The 20,957-nt window shown below is 46.9% G+C and overlaps 1 protein-coding gene across 4 annotated transcripts in view; it reads left to right on the top strand.

Annotated features, from left to right (window-relative positions):
• Positions 1-20,957, top strand: part of TRAPPC9 (trafficking protein particle complex subunit 9) — a 535,221-nt gene that overhangs the window by 132,567 nt on the left and 381,697 nt on the right. For all 4 annotated transcript variants that reach the window (XR_009697631.1, XM_061171479.1, XM_061171478.1 and 1 more), the window contains 3 exons: positions 2,332-2,458; positions 5,907-6,039; positions 8,085-8,248. Coding sequence is in view for 3 of the 4 variants with exons in the window: in XM_061171479.1 (XP_061027462.1) it covers positions 2,332-2,458; positions 5,907-6,039; positions 8,085-8,248 (424 nt within the window). In the remaining variant the exon portion in view is untranslated. The remainder of the gene's footprint in view (positions 1-2,331; positions 2,459-5,906; positions 6,040-8,084; positions 8,249-20,957) is intronic.

Raw genomic sequence — 20,957 nt, 5'->3', positions numbered from 1 at the left:
TCAAGTCTTCTCTATGCTTATTATTGTATAGAACCGCTTTGTAAATTTTCGGCATTGTGCGAAGGATGGTGCTGAGCTGGGTGATGCCTTCCTTTGGGGTTTTATGACTCGTGTTCAGGGTGGGAGGCGGTCTGTCCGTACAGGTGTCCTGCTGAGTGCCCGCGCCGCACGTCAGGCCTGGCCCCTGCTGTGACCTTGGTCAGAGCCGTGGTGGGGTGCACGAGGGGCTGCAGGAGCTGCGTGGAGAGTTAGGGGAGGCCTCACTGCGGACACAGGGTGAGTGGGAGCTCAGAGGCAGACTGGGAGTTATTAAAGATGATGTTTAGGCCTCCGGCGTGAGGCATGGTTTTCCCAAATCTGTTGGACCTCTTAGAAATTCAGCTGAATATTAAGCTTACCACCCTGAGGTCACTCCAAGAATGACCTGTAAGGATGAGTGTTCCCTCCTCCTCCTGTTGCACAAGAATGTGCCAACCTTAGGTTTTAGCTCTTAGGTCAGGCCCTTTAGTGACTTTCTGTCTCTTGGCCTAAACCAGGAATAATAGTTGTTTAGAGAATTTCCCCCAAAGTGGTTAAAGTATCATATGCCTGCTGTTCTTTCTTATACATATTTTTAGTCTTAAAAAGAAGCTTTCATTTATATCTGGTTGAAAATTAATATGTGCTTTTTATGAAAAATGAGGAAGAACAAAGAATAAAATAAGTTACCACTAGGAGATAGCCCACAAATCATGTTCAGAATTTAAAAATTAAATTATGGAATATTTCAAGCATATGAAATGTTACAGGGAATAATAAGCCCTTGTATATCCACCATTCACATTTAGCAAATGCTCACAGTTGGTCGTATTTGCTTTAGCTATTTTAAAAAGAAATCAAATGCCAATATATTTTGCCTGGAGACAATAGCTATCTAATCGGTTTCTCTGCTTCCATTCTTGGCCACGACATCTGTTTCACACATGGTTAGATCATTTCATGCTTTTGCTCAGACTCTGGGCGCAGGTGTGCTCATTGTTATTGGAGAGCCTTTGCTTCTGGGTGCTTTCTGTAGACAGAGTTAGGAAAGGTCTGCATGCATGCACACATAGACACGTGCTTACACACGTACCTACGTGCATACATCTGCACGTGTATGTACATGCATATACATGTGCCCTTAGACATGCATATACACAATCCAAGTACAGACTTCATACATTCTGACTTCACAGCCATCCCTCCAATTCTAGTCGGTCTCCGTAGGGTTCTTCTCGCCTTCCTCCATTCCACATCGGCATCCTTCCCTCCAGTGTGAGAACCTGGGCTCACAGCAACATTAGCACGCTTCTTGTCTGCTTGCTCCTGGGATAGACCTAAGATAGTTTCAGGATTGCTTCGACCATAGCACTGCAGAAAACAGCCCCCGTGGGAAGAATCCAGGATCCCTCCTACATTTAGGTCTTCTTTAATGTATCTCAGCCATCTTCTGTAGATTTCAGTGCGGGAATCTCACAGACCACTCATTAGACTTATTCCAAGATAGGAGGTGTTTTTGACCTCTTGTTAATGGTATTTGTAATATTTTATTTTCTAATATGTTTTGTTTATTGCTAGATTATAGAAGTACTTTTGCTTTTTTAATGCTGACTTTGTTACTTGGCTAAGTGCTCTTGTTAGTTCAGTTTTCCTCGTAGGTTCCATAGGGTTTTCCACAGTTTTTGTGTGTGTGAATAATTGTCTTCATGCCGTTTCTTTCTTCTCTTGGCTGTTGTGCTGGATGGGGCCTCTGTTACAGTGTTGAGGAGAAGATCCTGAGCGCTGAGAGGTCCTGCAATCATGGGCAGCTCCTGGAGGCCAGGGAGCCTGTCTCATTTGCCGTCAAGCATAGGGCCTGGCGCTTAGTGAAATGAACTGATAATTCACAGGTGCACTGGTGGAAGGATATTAACTGATGATCTATTTCCACACTTCATGTTTTTCATGTTGTTTGTAAATAAAATATTTTATTTTTTCTTTTTATTTACATTCCAACTTGGTAAAACAAGAAAGCAGAACAAATATTAAAAATACATCGAGCGGGGCTAATATTAAAGATGGAATTGTTGTTCAAGCACCCACAGTGCTGTCCATTTCGAGATTGTTTTGTGTTCATCGCACTTTGAGGACATCTCTACAATTCCCTGTGGACTTTTATAAGAGCCGCTAATGAGCCTTTTCCTTCTGAGAGTCCCGGGGCTCTCCTGTGGGCGAGGCACGATGCTTGGGGGCCGATCGGGGACTGACCAAGAGCGGCGGCTTTGGGATTGGGTTAGGGCCGTGCTCATTGCCGTCCTTTGTCACCTGCTCCAGGGGCTGCTCACGAGTGGAGTGGAGTTTGAATCTCTCCCCGCGGCGCTCTCCCTCCCGGCTGAGTCTGGTCTTTACCCAGTGACGCTTGTTGGGGTCCCGCAGACGACGGGGACGATTGCTGTGAATGGTAAGCAGGTTTGGGGGCTGCTGGCTTCTGTGCCGCCCGGCATTCCGGTCTTCGCCCGTTAACAGGTCACGGATGGATGGTGGTGCTTTGGGACACGCCACGAACCATGTAGAGCATGCGGGATGTGGAGGGCACCCCCCGCGCTCCTGTCTGTCTTCCCCGGAGCCTGCAAACACGCTCCAAGGTTCTCCCACTGTGGTTAAAACCCCCTGCCACCCCCTCACCCCGAGCCTACGATTTCCTCTTGCTGTGGCCTCATCTGCTGTCTCTCCTTCCGAGCAGACCTCTTCAGAGAGCTGTCTGTACACGCTGAATCCACTCTTCCACCTCTGTGCTGGTTCTCTAACCCACCACATCCTGCGCATCCAGCCATCACCTCACCAATACTGCTGTCACTGAGGCCACTGGCAGTATTTTTCCGGCTAAATCCGGTGCCTACATTTCAGATTTTGTCCAACTCCACTGCTCAGCAGCCTTTGGCACTGCTGCCCGCCTCCTTCCTGGGTGCGCTCGCCTGGTCACCCTCGCGTCTCTGCCCCCTCTCCTGCCTGTCATTCTGGGGCAGGGTCTTCTGCAGGCACTTCTTCTTCAGCCGGACCCTTCAATCTGTGCCCAACTCTGTCCTTCCCTCCCTCCCTTCTGCTTCCCCTTGCCTCTCCTCCCTCCCCCACCCCCTCCCGCCCTTCCTCTCTCCTCCCCTCCTTTCTCCACCTGCTGTCTCTTGGCAGTCCCATCAGACTCATCTACTTTCCTGGTTTCAGGTCCCATCTCCATGCTGCTGATTCCCAGGGCCACGTCTCCTGTCCAGACCCCTTTCCTGGACCTGCACATCCAGCCGCTTCCCACCCATCTTCTTTGCTGTCTCGTGGGCACGTCACATACAGCATGTCCCAACCAGAGCCCGTCAACCTCATCCCCCAAGCTGCCTCTCCCGCTGTGGTCCCGTCCCAGTGAGGGCATTGCCGTCTGGCCAGTTGCCCTGCCCGGGCACTGGGAGTCATCCTTCCCTGCTCCTGTCTCCTCCTCACTCCCCCCTACAATACTGACTGTGTCATCAGCGCCCTCTCCACCTCCACAGCCGCTCTGGTCTGGCAGAACATGACCCTCTTCTAGAGTTTGTCACAGAAGCATCAGGACTGGTGTTTCCGCCCTCACTCTTTCCATATTGCAGCCACGTGACCTTTGCACAGGGCAGATCTGGTCCTGTCATCTCTGGACGGGAAGTCTTAGCGCCTTCACCACGCGCTTTCCATCAGGGCTGCACGCTTACCATGGCTGCGGAGCCCTGTGCGCTCGGGCCCTGCTCATCTCTGCCGGCTCATACGGCTCCTGTCCTGGAAACACGCCATGCTTTCCTTCTGTTGGTGTGCCTCCAGACTTGGTGGCTCTGGTGCTTCTCCAGTGCCTAGCCCAGTCTTCCTTTCCCCCTGGAGATCGTCCTCAGCTTCCCTCTGCTGGATCGGGCCCCTCCTTCACGTCACTGATCGCGGTGGCTTGTTGGCCTTTTCCTTGCCAGCCTCGTCTGTCTTGCCCAGCTGGATCCTCACACCTGGCACGTGGTAGCTCTTAGCTATTTGGTGGCTGAAAGAACAAACATTCACTGGGAAAGGTGCTCTCTCTCGAGCGGTGAGGCAACAACATCCTAGGTGAGGGTGTTTTGCAGGCAGTGCTGAGATGGGCCGAGCCCCGGCTTGTGGGCAGTGGGGGAGGGGTGACCCAGAACAGGAGGTGGGTGGAGAAGGACTTCTCCTGAGAAGTGACCCTGAGGTTTGGAGGCGAACTAGGGGTTATCCGAATGAGTGGGATGGGGAGTAAGAGGGATCCAGGCAGGAAGAACATCTGGTCCAGGCTCTTACCTGGTGGTAGGAGAGAACAGGGTGCAGAGGGAGCTGGAGGGGGGCTCAGAATTAACTGGTCTAAGGCAGAGGGGTGTAGTGATGAGGCTGGGAAGGCAGACAGAGGGCCGACCCAGAGGGCCTTGTAAGTCTTGCTGAGGGCAGTGTGGGCTGCTGCGTTATTTGAAGAGAGGAGGGATGTGGTCTGACGGGCGGTTCAGAGCCGCTCCAGGCTGCTGTGTTGGAGAGCGGGCTGGAGGCGGGCAGGACAGGAGGAAGGAGACCAACTAGGAAGCTCCAGCCGTAGTCCAGGGAGAAGATGTCAGACATCGGACCCCAGCTGCGGCTGGGAATAGAGCAGAGGAGACAGATGAGAGAGAAGTAGCCAGGACCGAAAGGCTTGATTCAGAGTGACACACGGCCGAGGACTAATATGTCCGCGGGTGAGTAGTGAAGCCTCGGTGACAGAGGTCCCTGGGACAGACTAGTTGGTGTCCATTGTTTGGGGAGCCTTATGTGTGAAGTATCACTGGACATAACACCCAGGATTGTCATCAGATTTTCAGTTTATTTGCAGTCACCTTCAGCAATGGGCGAGGAAAGGAAAATGATTGATTTTAATTCAGAAACTGGAAACAAAGATTGCTTAGTAGACAAAGCCACATCCTATCAGGTTTCATAGAAAGAACAGTATGACAGGGCATTGTGCCAGTTGTGGGTTTCTGGGGAGGAAAATGTTCACAAGTTAAATTAAAGGAGTCTTAGAAGGAACATACTTTAAGAAAAAGGAAATGCGGGTGCCGTGAATTGGAGTTATTTTAAGTTGAGGGGCCAGTTGGAACTGGCAGAAGGTAAAGGGGAGCCTTGATGAGGCTGTACCAGGTGCCAGCTTGCTTCTTGTTGAGTGTGTAGCCACTTAACATGAATGCAAAAGAATTGTCACCCTAGGCATTTAGCCATCGAGTATTATTTGATTTTGTTACACAGTGAATGTTGTTTATAATAATTATCTCAAAATTTCAAAAGCCATTTTAAAGCTTTGCTTAAACAATTTCAAGTGCTTATCTAACCCATGGAGGGTTTTTTTTTTCATGGAAATTTTGCTAGTCTTATATTATAGTACTTGTACACATTGAGCAGACTTGCCATATCACGTAACAGCTATAAAAACAATAATTGACTCTTGAACTTTCATCTCTCAACAGAAGATTTTGAATCATTTTTTTCAAATACTTATTAAGTTACATTATGTCCTGGAAAGGAATACAAGCTATCACTTTCATTTTAGAGATGGATAAATTTGAAAAGCAAATTAGTAAAGGGATGAGGCACTCATTATTAAGTTCTGTGAGATTTACAGTTTATACACTGTCGCTTGGACGCAGCCAGCCTTGTGAAGTGGGCACACAGGTGCTGCTGGCACCTCTGCTCAAGGAAACGGAGGGTCTTGGGGTGGAGTGTGGGAGCTGTGGGCGAGCCTGGCAGGCGACGGGGCCTAAATCTCAACTCAGGTCGGAAAGGGACCCTGCGTTCCTGTCACCCCGGGGCTGCCTTGAGGCGTGGGTGTCTCATGAAGCCTTTTCAGGTGGTGAAGCTTTGCGTTTTGTCCCCAGGTTACCACACCACGGTCTTTGGTGTCTTTAGCGACTGTTTGCTGGACAACCTCCCGGGATTAAAGACCAGCGGCTCCACGGTGGAAGTCATCCCTGCTCTGCCCAGACTGCAGATCAGCACGTCTCTGCCCAGGTAGAGCACGCGCCGCGCTGGGTCTGCTTGCTGCCAAGAGGGGCACCTAGGAGTGCTTGCTGTTCAGTACACCTTCTCCGGTGGCCCCAAGAGTCTGAGTTAACCTGTGATCCTTATGACCAGAATAGAGGCGAAGGGTTTCTTCGAGGTAACCAGTAGGCGGTGTGCTCTGCTTGCAGCAAACTGGAATATAGTTGAAGTGTTTCTTACCAAGGTCAGAACAAAATGTGAAATTAGGCTTTGGAATCATAATTTTGGTGAGAAACAGTTGAGGTTTTAGAGAACTTAAGAAAAAGTCTTATCTTCTAAAAAATAGTCATTTTTTTTTTTCCTTTAGCATTATAGGAAAGCATAAAGAAGAAAGGGAAATCTCAGAGTGAATTACTATTAGTGCTTTCTGGTGTTTCCTTCCACTGTTTATCCATTAAAAAAAATGTTTGAATAGTTGAGATCGTACTACATTTTATATACTATCATAGATTACTTCTTGCATAAACGTATAACATAAGCTAAAAATTTCTATTTTAATTGCTTAAAAAAAATTACATCATAAAGGTATCTCAAAATCTCATCACCATTCATTTCCTTGCTTTTGGAATTTGGGATTGTCTCAATTTTTGCTCATATGAATAATGCTTTAATGTTTATCCTTCGGGCTGTTTTTATAAAATGTATCTTGGTATTTTCTGAAATGTTTCAAAAACTCAGTCACTTACTTAATGGGCCCCTTCTCAGTGCCAGCCTCGTCTCATCCCAGCTCAGGGCTCTGACGGGTGGGACGCTGTGCTTTGGGACAGTCAGCGCCTGTGTCCGGGCCAGGCCTGCGGCCAGGCTACATGGTTCTCTGCTTTCTCCCTCCTCTTTTTCCCACCGTACCGGAGGGGCTGGCATCCTCTTTGCTTGAGAGGCAGAGTAATTTGTGTCGACTGTGTTTTAGTTTTCCTAAACACCTTCTCTGCAAATTCAAGTTGACTACAAACAGCTTTCACTTGAGAAGTACTACCTGCTAAAATGTGGAAAGAAGTCATTTATAGTGAGGACGGGAGTCACTTTTCCTTCCTTGACAGAGGAAGTTTATTTCTTGACTCATGAACAACTTTAAAGGTATAAAATGCAAAGGAATTCACATTGATTCTTTATGCTGTTATTTTCGGAAAATGTGGTTTGGATGCACTTTTTAACCCCACCTCCCGCACACGCACCTGCCTCGTTGTTGGCTGGCTTTCGTCCCCACTGTGCCTCTAGAGCCCTTTCCCTGTGGTCACCGGTCCCTCCTTGCCTGGAAGTGGGTTTGCTGCCTGTGGGTTGGGAAGGAGATACCAGGGTAATGAGCACTGTGGATTGAGGGACAGTCAGTAGGACTCAGGCTGGAGCTTCAGACCAGGGCTGTAGTGCTGGAGCCTCAAGGGAGTGTCAGGCGAGGCTCGGGGCCTCTGGTCCAGCACCCCAGCTGACCAGCGCTGAGGACCCGCCAGCTGCCCTGGGTCCCATCAGGAGCTGCCAGCATTGCTCGCCGATTTTACTTGTGATGTGGAGGCTGTTGTATGTGCTTTTCATTTTTCTTCATTTTCCTCCACTTCCCGTGTTATCATTTGGAATGGTTCATTTAAGTTTTCTTCTTAAATCAGTGGATTTTCCCAGGCCATTTCTGAGCATGAGATTTAAAAAAATTTCAGAGAGAGCAGCACGCTCACGGATCATTTGAATTAATTCATTGTTTCACTTTTGTCCTCACCATAATCCAATCATTAAGAATTCTTTTTGCTTCACACACGCTTGAGAAAGTAAGGCCCAGTGAGAGCGATCCCGTGGATGACAGGTCGGTGACCCAGGGCGCGTCTGCATGTAGACAGCGCTCATGATGTGGCAATTTGCCCTTGAGTTCCTGGACGCTGGGTACTGATTCCATGTTAGAGCCAAGGCTCCCTAGTCCCTGTTTCTGAAATGTTTAAGTGTGGTGATGTGAATAATTCTAAAATGCCATTGGTTTTCTTTGTTTTTTTGTGCGTTTCTAAAATTTATTGTAATTATTACTATTATTTTAGGTCTGCACATTCACTGCAACCTTCCTCTGGTGATGAAATATCCATTAACGTGTCAGTCCAGCTTTACAACGGAGAAACTCAGCACCTTGTTGTGAAACTGGAAAATATTGGGATGGAGCCACTGGAGAAACTGGAAGTCACCTCAAAAATTCTCACCACCAAAGGTAGGGAATTTAAGTAGGTTTGACCCCAGAAATGTTTATCTTTTTTATTTGCAGAAGAGACACATTAGATAACCAGTGTTCAGAAAGCCTAAAAATTTCTTCCACTTTTAATTTGACACCACTGTGAAATTTTTGTCCTAATCATGCGTGAAGAACACGCAAAGGAAAATAATGGAGCACAGGATGCACCTTTGTATCCCCTGTGCTCTTAACAGTGATCAGATCTCAGGAAGCGTATCCTGGAATGAATGAATGAAGAGAAGCATTTGCAGGTTCAGAAGCATTACCATCTAGGATCCATCCATCCAGCCCAGTGTTTTCTGTGGGTTCAACACTTAGAGCCTGTGCACTCCCTCTTAAAGACAGATGCTGTTTCCTAGTTCTAAGGCACACATAGCTTGGGTGTCATAAGACCTGTGTTAAACTTTGGCTTCACTGTTTACTCGCTGTTTGTCCTTCACATGCCTCAGCTTCCTCCTGGGTAAGCAGGGGAGGTGGTCCTTAACCATGAAAAATTGTTCTAAGAATTAAGTGAGGCAGCATGCGGCAGAGGACCTGGTCTGTTTGTGGTTAGTGAGTGGTACTGATCAAAGGGGGGATATATTGTGCGTGTGTCGGGGGGAGGGCATCGAGAGTAGTAAGTGGAAATAAACTCAGGTCATTTAACAAAGTTAGAGAAATTATACCGTCTGGGGAGACCAAAGACAAAGACAAAACAGGGAGAGCAAGCTGGTGGGATTTCGGGATGTTTACATGCTTTTGACGTAGGAGTGAGGTGAGCCAGGCAGCCAGCGGGAGCTGGGCGCACCCGGGCACTGCTGAGGACGGTGCTGTCCCGGGGCTCCTGGCACTGGTGGGCCGAGGCCGCCATCTCCGTGAGGGTCTCCAGGATCGGATGCTGGGCCGTGGGGCCACAGGCATTCGGCTTCAGAACTACTTTTCCAAAGTCCAGTTACACAGTCATCGTGTGAGAGTGACGGCTGCCCCAAGTCCCCTCTGCTCTGTGGCATCGTAGTCATTTTATCCACGGTAGCGAGGTGGGGTGTAATGCTCTAACACCAGGGTTTAATTTGCATTTCCCTGATGACCAGCGAGGTTGAACACCTTTCGTGTGGTTTTGGATACTCAGGTCCTTTGTCGTACCAGCCCTTTGTCCTTTTTTTCCCAGTGGGTGTTCTGCCTTCTCTCTGTCTCTGTTTCTCTCTGTCTCTGTGTGTCTGTCTCTTTCGCTGTCTCTGTCTGCCCCTCTCTCCTGACTTGCAGGGTGTCTTTGATCCTAAGTGTAAGTTCTTTGCTGGAACTGTGTGGTGTGAATATCCCCTCCTACTCTACCCGGCTGCCTTTACACTCTCTCAGCCATGTCCTTGGATGAACAGAAGTTCTTCATTTCAGTATGGTTCACCTAATCATTCTTTTCTTTTATGGTCATTGCGTTTTGTGTCTCTGAGTCTTTGGGGAATTTTGATGATCCTACCTTAATCGCATCCTTTCTTCCCTTTCCCTCCTGTTTTCAGGAGCAAACACATATGGATTAGGTAGAAACTGCCTCCCTGACATGAAATACCTTCATCTGGTATTCTGAAGTTAATTAAATGGTTAAAGGAGTTGGTTGATGTTTGAACAAGCGAACTAACATTGAATGACAGAAAATTGCAGACTACATAGTGGTAAAAATTTTCACATCTCCTGTGATTTACCTTGCCTTCACAGCTTAGCAACTGGAAAATATCTCTTCCTTTTCTCAAATAAACCCAAACGGTAACCACGTGTCCATTATTCATCACAAACTTGCTTCTTCTTTCCGAAGCACAGATCCTCAGGGTTCTCCTTTGGAAACCCTTGCTGTCCCTGCGCCCCAGGCCCCGTATCCCTGGCCTCTGCCCCAAGCCTCAGCTTCAGCCACCTCTCCCCTTAAACTCTCGTCACGTTGACCGTTAGGAACTAGTTTCAGTTTCCTGGATGTTCGTGCTGTCTCTCTAAACTTGAGGATAAACCATCTCCTCTCACTAGGAGCCGACTTGCTAACTTCTGTTCCTGCCTTTGCCTCCTCTTCTGCAGTTAACGTATCCTGGGGTTTCTGCTTCGTGGTCACTCTGGGAAGCCTTCCTAGACTGGGTGACTGGGGCCCCCCTTTGTTGTCTCAGAGGCCCGGGTGACTTCTCAGGAGCCCCTTTCACTCTGAGTCGTCGATTGCTTGTGTTCTGGTCTCCCTCCAACCAGGTGTAAGTCTCTCGAAGGCAGCGAGTGTGTTCCCCTACCTTTGCTGTTCTTAACGCTTTTGAACTCTTCTGGAACTTATTCTTTGTATCAGCCATTCCCTCCCTCTCCAACCTTTCATTATAAAAATATTCAAACATACAGAAGAGTGGAGAGAATTTTACAGCAAACACTGCAAACCCACCGTCTAGCTTCTATAATGTTTGGCTATCCAGCCTCCTATCCATCCATTGATCCATCTTGTTTTTTTTGCGTCGTTCAAAATAAGTTGCAGATTTCTGTGCATTTTACCCATTAATACTTTAGCATGCATATCATTAATTAGACTTCAAAGTTTGTTTACTTTTCTTTGGTAAAAAGTATATGCGGTGAAATACACAAACCTGAAGTTACCATTTGATAAGTTTTGACAAATACATGTGTCTCACCCAAACTCTTATCAAGATATATCACAGACCATTCTCATCACCTCAGAAAATCCTCTCATGGCCCTTTCCAGCCAATCCCTGCCCAACCTGAGAGGTGGCCACTCTCCGTATTTACCTGGTCAGCCCTCGGTCATCGTTTACTGGCAGTGATGCGGGAGGTTGGAAACGCTCGTGGGAACCGGGCAGAATCCCTGGAGAAGCCTCCGGGGCTGGGTCCTTGCAACACTGTCAGCAGTCACCTTCTCGCCCAGCTCTCAATTTAGCCTCTTCGAGGGCAGGGGGTCAAGCATTATTACCCTCACGCTATGGATAGGGGAGGTGAAGGCAGAAGAGGTTAAATGACGTATCTGGGATCACACAGCTGGTTCCATCATGTATAGCACGGGCTGGCCATTCAAAACAACACGTTTGCAAGTGAAAAATTAAAGCTGTCATTCTTTTTTAATTCTCATCCCGAGCTGCCATACATTTACATGTGGAATTAAATTAATGAAAATAAACCATCTGCTTCCAAAATATACAAAGGGAATAATTCCTGTCACTTATATTCTACAGTACCAAAAAGCTGTCAGTATCAATAAATGATGTAATATAAATGTGAAGATGGGAAAATGTCTTAAACCGGGAACATGAGTGAGCTCCCTGTGAAGCTCTTCCACAGGGAATTAAGCGCTCCCTCCTCCGGGACCCGTGTTATTTTCTTTGTAGTGCTGTTAGGGTTATTTTATGTCTCAGCAGTAATAATAACTTTTACTTTCTAGCACTCACCACGTGCCAGCTGAGTGGTATTTCAGGTAGTTTTTTCTCATTAAGTAATCACGACACCTGTAAGAGGTCTTTCTGGGGTAGGGGTGGTCTGTTTACCTCCCTGCTGCAGCGCCGGGGCCCGGGAACTAAGAACAGTGCTTGTCACAGAGGAGGTGCTGAGTGAACCTGGCGCGAGTCCCCACCACACAGGTTGTTGCGAGGCTGGCGTGTTAATGCAGGACACGGGAGCGCTGAGGACGACCCTGAGCACGAGGTGCCCACGTCTTGCCTGCTCCGAGGATGCTGACTGCTCTCGGTGTGTTCTGTCTGCAGGTGGTCTGCGTGCCTGGGGCCTTGGCTGCGTGGGAGGCCTGCCTGCAAGCCCCACGTCTTCTCCTCCTCTTCCTGCCCCCCGTCAGGGGCCCTCGCAGGTCTCTGGTCACACCATCACTCCCCTCTGATTGACCCCCTTTTCTTCACATAAAGAAAAGTTTCCTGTTGTGTGTGTGTTTTTTTTTTTAATGATGTTTGCTGTGGGTTTGTCATATATGGCCTTTATTATGTTGAGGTAGGTTCCCTCTACGCCCATTTTCTGGAGAGTTTTTATCATAAATCGGTGTTGAATTTTGTCAAAAGCTTTTTCTGCATCTGTTGAGATGATCATATGGTTTTTATTCTTCAATTTGTTAATATGGTGTATCACATTGATTGATTTGCGTATATTAAAGAATCCTTGCATCCCTAGGATAAATCCCACTTGATCATGGAGTATGATCCTTTTAATGTGTTGTTGGATTCTGTTTGCTAGTATTTTGTTGAGGATTTTTGCATCTATATTCATCAGTGATATTGGTCCATAATTTTCTTTTTTTGTAGCATCTTTGTCTGGTTTTGGTATCAGGGTGATGGTGGCCTCATACAGTGAGTTTGGGAGTGTTCCTTCCTCTGCAGTTTTTTGGAAGAGTTTGAGAACGATGGGTGTTAGCTCTTCTCTAAATGTTTGATAGAATTCACCTGTGAAGCCATCTGGTCGTGGACTTCTGTTGGAAGGTTTTTAATCACAGTTTCAATTTCATTACTTGTGATCCGTCTGTTCATATTTTCTGTTTCTTCCTGGTTCAGTCTTGGAAGATTATACCTTTCTAAGAATTTGTCCATTTCTTCCAGGTTGTCCATTTTATTGGCATAGAGTTGCTTGTAGTAGTCTCTTAGGATGCTTTGTATTTCTGTGGTGTCTGTTGTAACTTCTCCTTTTTCATTTCTAATTTTATTGATTTGAGTCCTCTCCCTCGTTTTCTTGATGAGTCTGGCTAATGGTTTTTCAGTTTTGTTTATCTTCTCAAAGAACCAGCTTTTCGTTTTATTGATCTTTGCTCTTGTTTTCTTTGTTTCTATTTCATTTATTTCTGCTCTGATCTTTATGATTTCTTTCCTTCTGCTAACTTTGGGTTTTGTTTGTTCTTCTTTCTCTAGTTCCTTTAGGTGTAAGGTTAGATTGTTTATTTGAGACTTTTCTTGTTTCTTGAGGTAGGCTTGTATTGCTATAAATTTCCCTCTTAGAACTGCTTTTGCTGCATCCCATAGGTTTTGGATCGTCGTGTTTTCATTGTCATTTGTCTCTAGGTATTTTCTGATTTCCTCTTTGATTTCTTCAGTGATCTCTCGGTTATTTAGTAACGTATTGTTTAGCAACCATGTGTTTGTGTTTTTTACGTTTTTTTCCCTGTAATTCATTTCTAATCTCATAGCGTTGTGGTCAGAAAAGATGCTTGATATGATTTCAATTTTCTTAAATTTACTGAGGCTTGATTTGTGACCCAAGATGTGATCTATCCTGGAGAATGTTCCATGCACACTTGAGAAGAAAGTGTAATCTGCTGTTTTTGGATGGAATGTCCTATAAATATCAATTAAATCTATCTGGTTTAATGTGTCATTTAAAGCTTGTGTTTCCTTAGTAATTTTCTGTTTGGATGATCTGTCCATTGGTGTAAGTGAGGTGTCAAAGTCCCCCACTATTATTGTGTTACTGTCGATTTCCTCTTTTATAGCTGTTAGCAGTTGCCTTATGTATTGAGGTGCTCCATGTTGGGAGCATATATATTTATAATTTTTATATCTTCTTCTTGGATTGATCCCTTGATCATTATGTAGTGTCCTTCCTTGTCTCTTGTAACATTCTTTATTTTAAAGTCTATTTTATCTGATATGAGTATTGCTACTCCAGCTTTCTTTTGATTTCCATTTGCATGGAATATCTTTTTCCATCCCCTCACTTTCAGTCTGTATGTGTCCCTAGGTCTGAAGTGGGTCTCTTGTAGACAGCATATATATGGGTTTTGTTTTTGTATCCATTCAGCAAGGCTGTGTCTTTTGGTTGGAGCATTTAATCCGTTCATGTTTAAGGTAATTATCGATACGTATGTTCCTATGACCATTTTCTTAATTGTTTTGGGTTTGTTTTCGTAGGTCCTTTTCTTCTCTTGTGTTTCCCACTTAGAGAAGTTCCTTTAGCATTTGTTGTAGAGCTGGTTTGGTGTTGCTGAATTCTCTTAGCTTTTGCTTGTCTGTAAAGCTTTTGATTTCTCCATCGAATCTGAATGAGATCCTTGCCGGGTAGAGTAATCTTGGTTGTAGCTTCTTCCCTTTCTTCACTTTAAATATGTCACGCCACTCCCTTCTGGCTTGTAGAGTTTCTGCTGAGAAATCAGCTGTTAACCTTATGGGAGTTCCCTTGTATGTTATTCGTTGTTTTTCCCTTGCTGCTTTCAATAATTTTTCTTTGTCTTTAATTTTTGCCAATTTGATTCCTATTTGTCTTGGTGTGTTTCTCCTTGGGTTCATCCTGTATGGGACTCTCTGTGCTTCCTGGACTTGGGTGGCTATTTCCTTTCCCATGTTAGGGAAGAGTTCGACTATAATCTCTTCAAATATTTTCTCAGGTCCTTTCTCTCTCTCTTCTCCTTCTGGGACCCCTATAATGCCAATGTTGTTACGTTTAATGTTGTCCCAGAGGTCTCTTAGGCTGTCTTCATTTCTTTTCATTCTTATTTCTTTATTCTGTTCCGTAGCAGTGAATTCCACCATTCTGTCTTCCAGGTCACTTATCCGTTCTTCTGCCTCAGTTATTCTGCTATTGATTCCTTCTAGTGTATTTTTCATTTCAGTTATTGTATTGTTCATCTCTGTTTGTTTGTTCTTTAATTCTTCTAGGTCTTTGTTAAACATTTCTTGCATCTTCTCGATCTTTGCCTCCATTCTTTTTCTGAGGTCCTGGATCATCTTCACTATCATTATTCTGAATTCTTTTTCTGGAAGGTTGCCTATCTCCGCTTCGTTTGGTTGTTTTTCTGGGGTTTTATCTTGTTCCTTCATCTGGTACATAGCCCTCTGCCTTTTCATCTTGTCTATCTTTCTGTGAATGTGGTTTTTGTTCCACAGGCTGCAGGATTGTAGTTCTTCTTGCTTCTGCTGTCTGCCCTCTGGTGGATGAGGCTGTCTCCCTGTTGTGTTTTTCTCCTCCATCTTCCTTGCTTTCCTGTCTTGTTCTAATCCCTGCTCTTACAGACTCACGGAGTGAAGTAAGTCAGAAAGAGGAAAACAAATACTGTATGTTAACACATATATATGGAATAAAAAACAAAAAAGGTTCTGAACAACCTAGGGGCAGGACAGGAATAAAGACGCAGACCTAGAGAATGGACTTGAGGATACGGGGAGGGGGAAGGGGAAGCTGGGACGAAGTGAGAGAGTGGCATGGACATATATACACTACCAAACGTAAAATAGATAGCTAATGGGAAGTAGCCGCATAGCACAGGGAGATCAGCTCAGTGCTTTGTGTCCACCTAGAGGGGTGGGGTAGGGAGGGTGGGAGGGAGACGCAAGAGGGAGGGGATATGGGGATATATGTATACGAATGGCTGATTCACTTTTTTATACAGCAGAAATTAACACACCATTGTAAAGCAATTATACTCCAATAAAGATGTTAAAAAAAAAAGAGAAAAAAATCCTTTTGCATTTGCAGTATATGGTAGGGATCAGGGACACTTAAGAGTCACACAGGCCTTTGTGGGCCTCTCAGGGGTCTGAGCTGCCATCTGGGCACTTATGGGGCACGTGTGTTCCCCCATCACAAGCTCCTGACCTGGAGCTGAGCATTTACAATCCACCGCATCAGGACAAGGATCATCCGCCCATGTCATGGAGTGACTCTAATGACAGTCCGTTTGTGAGCACGTCTTTATTTGTAGGTTGTCAAAGAGGCAAACTTCTGCCTTTACTTAAGTAATCATAAATTTTATTATAATTAAGCCCCAATTGAGATGAATTTCTTGTATTTGCTTTTCAACAAATCTTCTGAGATACCCGTGAGTGTGTGTACAAACACAAATATACACATACCTGTGTACATAAATACATATACACATCCCTTCATTTCTTTATACTTCCAGCTTAATTTTTTGACAAAAAGCAATGGCTCCATGTGGGTATAATGAACAGCTCCTATGTGTTTTGACTGAGGTGCCGTTCCCTGCTGCTTCCTGCTCTCATCAGCATTGTGGCAAAGTCTCTGCAATTAGAAACACAGATGAAAGGTCCTCAGATGTTGAAGGTCAGCAGCAGTAACGACTCCTCTGGTAGTGTCAGTGTCAAATAACCAGTTTCACTTGACTGCATGAAACTAAACTCTAGCATTAAAATAATGACTATTATTTCTGAAACGAAATTCCACAGGGGGGAGAATTAGTGACATATACTACTCTCTTGGTTTATGTTTATCTTGTTATTCCTGATAGTTTATCATTATATAGGATTTTGAAAGGCCCCTCTGGACATTCCATTTTGTAGCACAGTAATGAAGGAAAGAACCAGAAAGGCCCACTTTTGAGGCGTAAAAACATATTAAATCCGACAATGAAGCTATTCGGCTTTCTGTCCTGCTGCAGCTGGAGGAAAGTCCATGCGCTGTGAATTCCTTTGTGTCGTTACTTAGCTTTAAATACCTTAGTTGTTTGGCCGCAGAAGGTGAATAAGCTGTTCCCCACAAGTGGACTTGCCTGTTGTCTGAATGTGTCACTCTTAAGCCACGGAACTTAATACAGAAATAAGCAGTGCAGCTAGCACCCTTTCTGAGTATACCCTAAGCTTGGAGGCAGTGGGGTACTGAACACAGGACTTTGAACCTTATTTAGCTACTGGCCTTTTCTGGGGCTGGGGGCGGGGGTTGGGTGGCAGTTTTCAGGTCTCTTCTTGAGCTGTGCTGTTTGCCTGCGCACGTAGCGGGAGCGGCCAGCGCGGTTCCACGCGGCTTGCGTGCTGCCCTTGTCCCTTTCCTGCTGCTCTGCTGTTCCCTCTGTCAGGGCAGGTGGTAGCACGGCCTCTCTTCAGCCGGCGACTTGAGAGATGGGTTTTGGAGTCGGATGGGTTTGGCTCCCAGCCGCTTGCTGTTAGCGACCCCTGTGTGGCTGCCCTGAGCAGGCCGCTGAGTGCTTGCGGGTTAGTGTTGCAGCCTGGGCACCCCTGGCCCAGCCCTGCTCTCATCTGGTGATTCCAGAAAGAGTGGTAGTGCCTCTGGGGTGCCCAGCACAGTGCCTGGCACGTGGTGGGTGATGGGTACCTGCTAAGTTCCCTTCCCTTTAAGTGGGGAAATGAGCTGCTGCTTTTGCTTCGCGATCGCTGCACCGGGGGAGTGTCTGCAGGGCTGGGAAGCCAGCACTCAGCGTGGGCAGGGCTGACTTGAAATACACAAACTCATGCCCCGCCTGAGGCAGGCAGGTGCCTGGGTCCACGTTTCCTGGGTTGATCTCTCCTTGAGCTGTTCAGAAGCCATCTTAGCTTTCTCTTTGCTCTCAAATTTTTCCTGGAATGGTGAAATTTAACGATCCCCCAGATGAGCAAGGGTGTTCTGGCATTAAACCCTGCTCATCACACAGCGAACGAAACCAGAAGAGGTGAGATGGTGAGAAGCAGCCTGGGAGGCCGTGGGCAGCTCTGACAGTGAGGAGCTTGCTGGCTTCTCTGTCCCTGGCCACCCAGGGGAACCTGTTAGCTGATCGATTCTCAGGACCCAAGGGGCTCGGTAAGGAGCCCGCTGAAGGCCCAGGAAGGAGTTAACAGTAAGAGTTACCCTCCCTGCCGAGTTTTCTAACTTTCTCGGCCTGGTCTTTTTTCGAGTTGCTTGTGTTATGGCATTTTTATGTAATTCTTAAAAAAAACCAGAACACAAAAACACTTTGTGGCAATACAGGGCAAAACTTAAAAAATAAATCTCGTAAAAAAGCGGTTTTTTTCCTTCTTAGCACGGTCAAAGCATACAAGCGTCTTGGGGAAAACAATGTCTCCTTCAGTGTTCCTGCCACATCCCGCCTGCACGTTTGGGTGAGGACAGAAGCAGAGGAGAGCTGGGAGGAGGTGGCAGCGGCCGCACGGGGTTAGTGGGCCAGGCGCTCCCGGCAGAGGGGGCAGCACATGTGGGTGGTAGTAGGGGCACAGCGGGTGAACGTGGGGAAGGGGAGGAGGAAAGGCAGGGGTGAGCCCGGACTGTTCTTCCCAAGGCGTTTCAGTCCTGTCAGGACCCACGTATGCTGGTGCAGCAGGAGATGCGCTGAGAGCCCTCACCTAGTTTCTGCCCGTCCACAGGAACAGAGCTGAATGAGTGCCTGCGTCTTGGTGCCTGTGTTTCAGAAGTGGCCCAGTAGAAGCTTTGGGAGGGGGCCTTTGCGGGGCCTCAGTATCTTGGCCGGTATTGCCATTTCATAGAAAGGTTGGCCAGAGCTGCTGTTGCAGATGGAGAGGCTGTTTAAAGAAGTTAGCACGCACTGCTATAGTCCTGGGGCTTTGGGATCTGGGCTTCCAGCAAGCAGGGCCCAAGCGGTTTTCTGCCCTGGCTTCATGTCGCCTCATATGTCATATACCCTTCTATCCCAAATTAATCTGTGGGATTGAAAAATAAAGACAAAGAATTTATTAACCTGGTTCACACATACTTATAGAATGTGAGTTACTGGGTCATCGAGAGGATTTTGGTACCATTAGTGCTTTGGGAGGGAAGGCAGTAACTTCCGTTGTAGAGTCGGATGCTGGCAAAATACCCAGAGAGTAATATATCCAGCAGGACTAGAGGTCAGGTCAGTTTGTAAAACTTAATCAGATGAGGCTCCTGCCACATACTCAATAATTGCCAGCAAACATCTAGAATCTGTGTGTTCCATACAGTATTCATTCTATAGGAGGAGGGTGACAAGACCAGTGTGTGTGTGAGGAGTTTTGAGTGTAACGGCCATTAAATGCGTCACACGCACAGGAGGGTGTGTAGACACATACACGCCAAGTCCAGAGTCAACCCCACGGGTCCCACTACTCTTTAACCTGCCTGGCCTCTCCTCATCTTCAAGTCTGGTCTGATTAGCAGTCTCTCCCGGAGGTTTTCCCTGGATCTGTGGTTAACTGTCAGGCGCCCAAGTATCCCGGCCTACAGTGATTAATCGTTCACGTTGTCCTTAAATCTTACCTCCCAGGAACCAGCACTCTCAACAGTCCCATCATCCTTTTCCCAACTGCCCATCTGTTTTTAGATCATTCTGAAATAATGTAGTAATATCAGTCTATTAAAAAATCTGAACACCCTATAAACTAGTGGAATCGGTATTGCCACTGTGCACTGGACACTTAATTGAGCACCTATTGTATGCCAGGTCCTCTACTTCCCAGCTGGATGACCACCAGCAAGGACGTGCACTTCCTTGGTTTCCCAGGGGGATAATGACGACAACTCCGCTGGGTTACTGTGAGGATTAAGTGAGATGACTCACATGTGGAAAGTGTCTGGCACGTTCGAGGTTCGGTGTTCAGTGAATAACTAAGTAAATGAATGTGATGTGGTTTCTAAACACCTTTCAAGGATGCCACCCCTGATCTGTTCCTATTTAAGGATACCCTGAGGATAAATGTGCTCTATTAGACGTGTTCTAATTGGAGCTCAGCCAGTTCTGGAGGGAGCACACCCCGGACAGGAAGACATGAACTTATTCTGCGTTTACAGCACAGTTTGGCCTCGTGTTCTTGCAGTTAGCAAACCTCACAGGTCTTTCTTCTTCAATATATGAACCTCGATCAAGCTCTCTGTCTTCCACTGGACTCTTGCAATGTTGATTTCTGGGTCCCAAGAGGATGACTTTATTTTTTAACCCTACCTTGATGTGCCTTCATGCAGGAAGTGAATGTCATGGCTCTAGAATCATTTGGATGTAGAATTCCGGCACTTTTCCCTAGTTTTGGACCATGGGCAAGTTACTCTCTCTAGGTGTCCATTGCCTTATTCTGACGGAGGGGATTTAGCACAGAGAGTCGGTTTGTTTAAAGGGAGGTGGTAAGGTAACCCTTAGGCGGGAACAGCAGCAGGTTGCTCCCCTGTCTGGGACTGAGGGACAGCAGGAGGGGGGATTAGCGAGGCAGATTAGGGGACAGAGAAGTACAGTGGGAAGGCCTCCCGTTCACCTCGCTGGTGTGGAGGGATTCCCGCCCAAGGGCCAGGAGGATGGACACACACGTAGCGCCCGATGCTGGATGGATGGGATCACAGCCCGCCATGCAGGGGACAGAGGGAAACCAGAGGCCGTGGGGAGGCAGGCTTTGTAGTGTCAACGATGTGGGGTGCCCCCTGGTTCCCACAGGGGGCTGTGCTTGGCTGGCAGGGAACTGAAACCCACCCTCAGGGCTAAGCGGGAGCTTCGTCTGGTCCCCCGGATACGGAGGGTTGTTTGTCAGGGGACCGTATCCCCGGGAGCAGAGTCAGGAGGAGAACTTGCGGTGAGGTTGTTCCAGGCCCTCCTGGTTTCACCACGTGTCAAGGCTAATATTGGACTTGATTCTAGGCCCTAAACACCCGCTCCTCCCAGTCTGTAATGAAGCAGGGATCGTCTGGCAGGAGGGGGAGCCACACAGGTGACACAGCTGCTTCCAGATGACACAACCGGTGCCCCCCCTGCCCCCCTGGCTCCTTCCTGGGCCCCTTCCTCCTCTCAGCACATTTCAGCTTTAGTCTATACAGTGCTTTACAGACACCACCCAGTTTAATCTGTAAAACAGCCCTGTGATGTAGGAGTTGTCACCCCCATTTCATACACGAAGAAATGTTGACATGGACGAATCATCACTCCCCATCCAGCTCTAGGTGGTCAGAGTCAAAAAGGCGTCAAACCCAAGGCCGTCTGACTCCGGAGAGCTAAGGACGCCCCCCGCCCCCCAAAAGGCCCTTTCTGATTTTGTGTTCCTGTTACCTGAAGAGGGTCTCTCTCCCCCTAAACGTGGAT

Source organism: Eubalaena glacialis, chromosome 17, assembly GCF_028564815.1.
Source record: "Eubalaena glacialis isolate mEubGla1 chromosome 17, mEubGla1.1.hap2.+ XY, whole genome shotgun sequence".
NCBI classification, from domain to species: domain Eukaryota; kingdom Metazoa; phylum Chordata; class Mammalia; order Artiodactyla; family Balaenidae; genus Eubalaena; species Eubalaena glacialis.
Note: the sequence above shows the minus strand (reverse complement) of the source record. Positions and strands in the feature narration are given on the sequence as shown.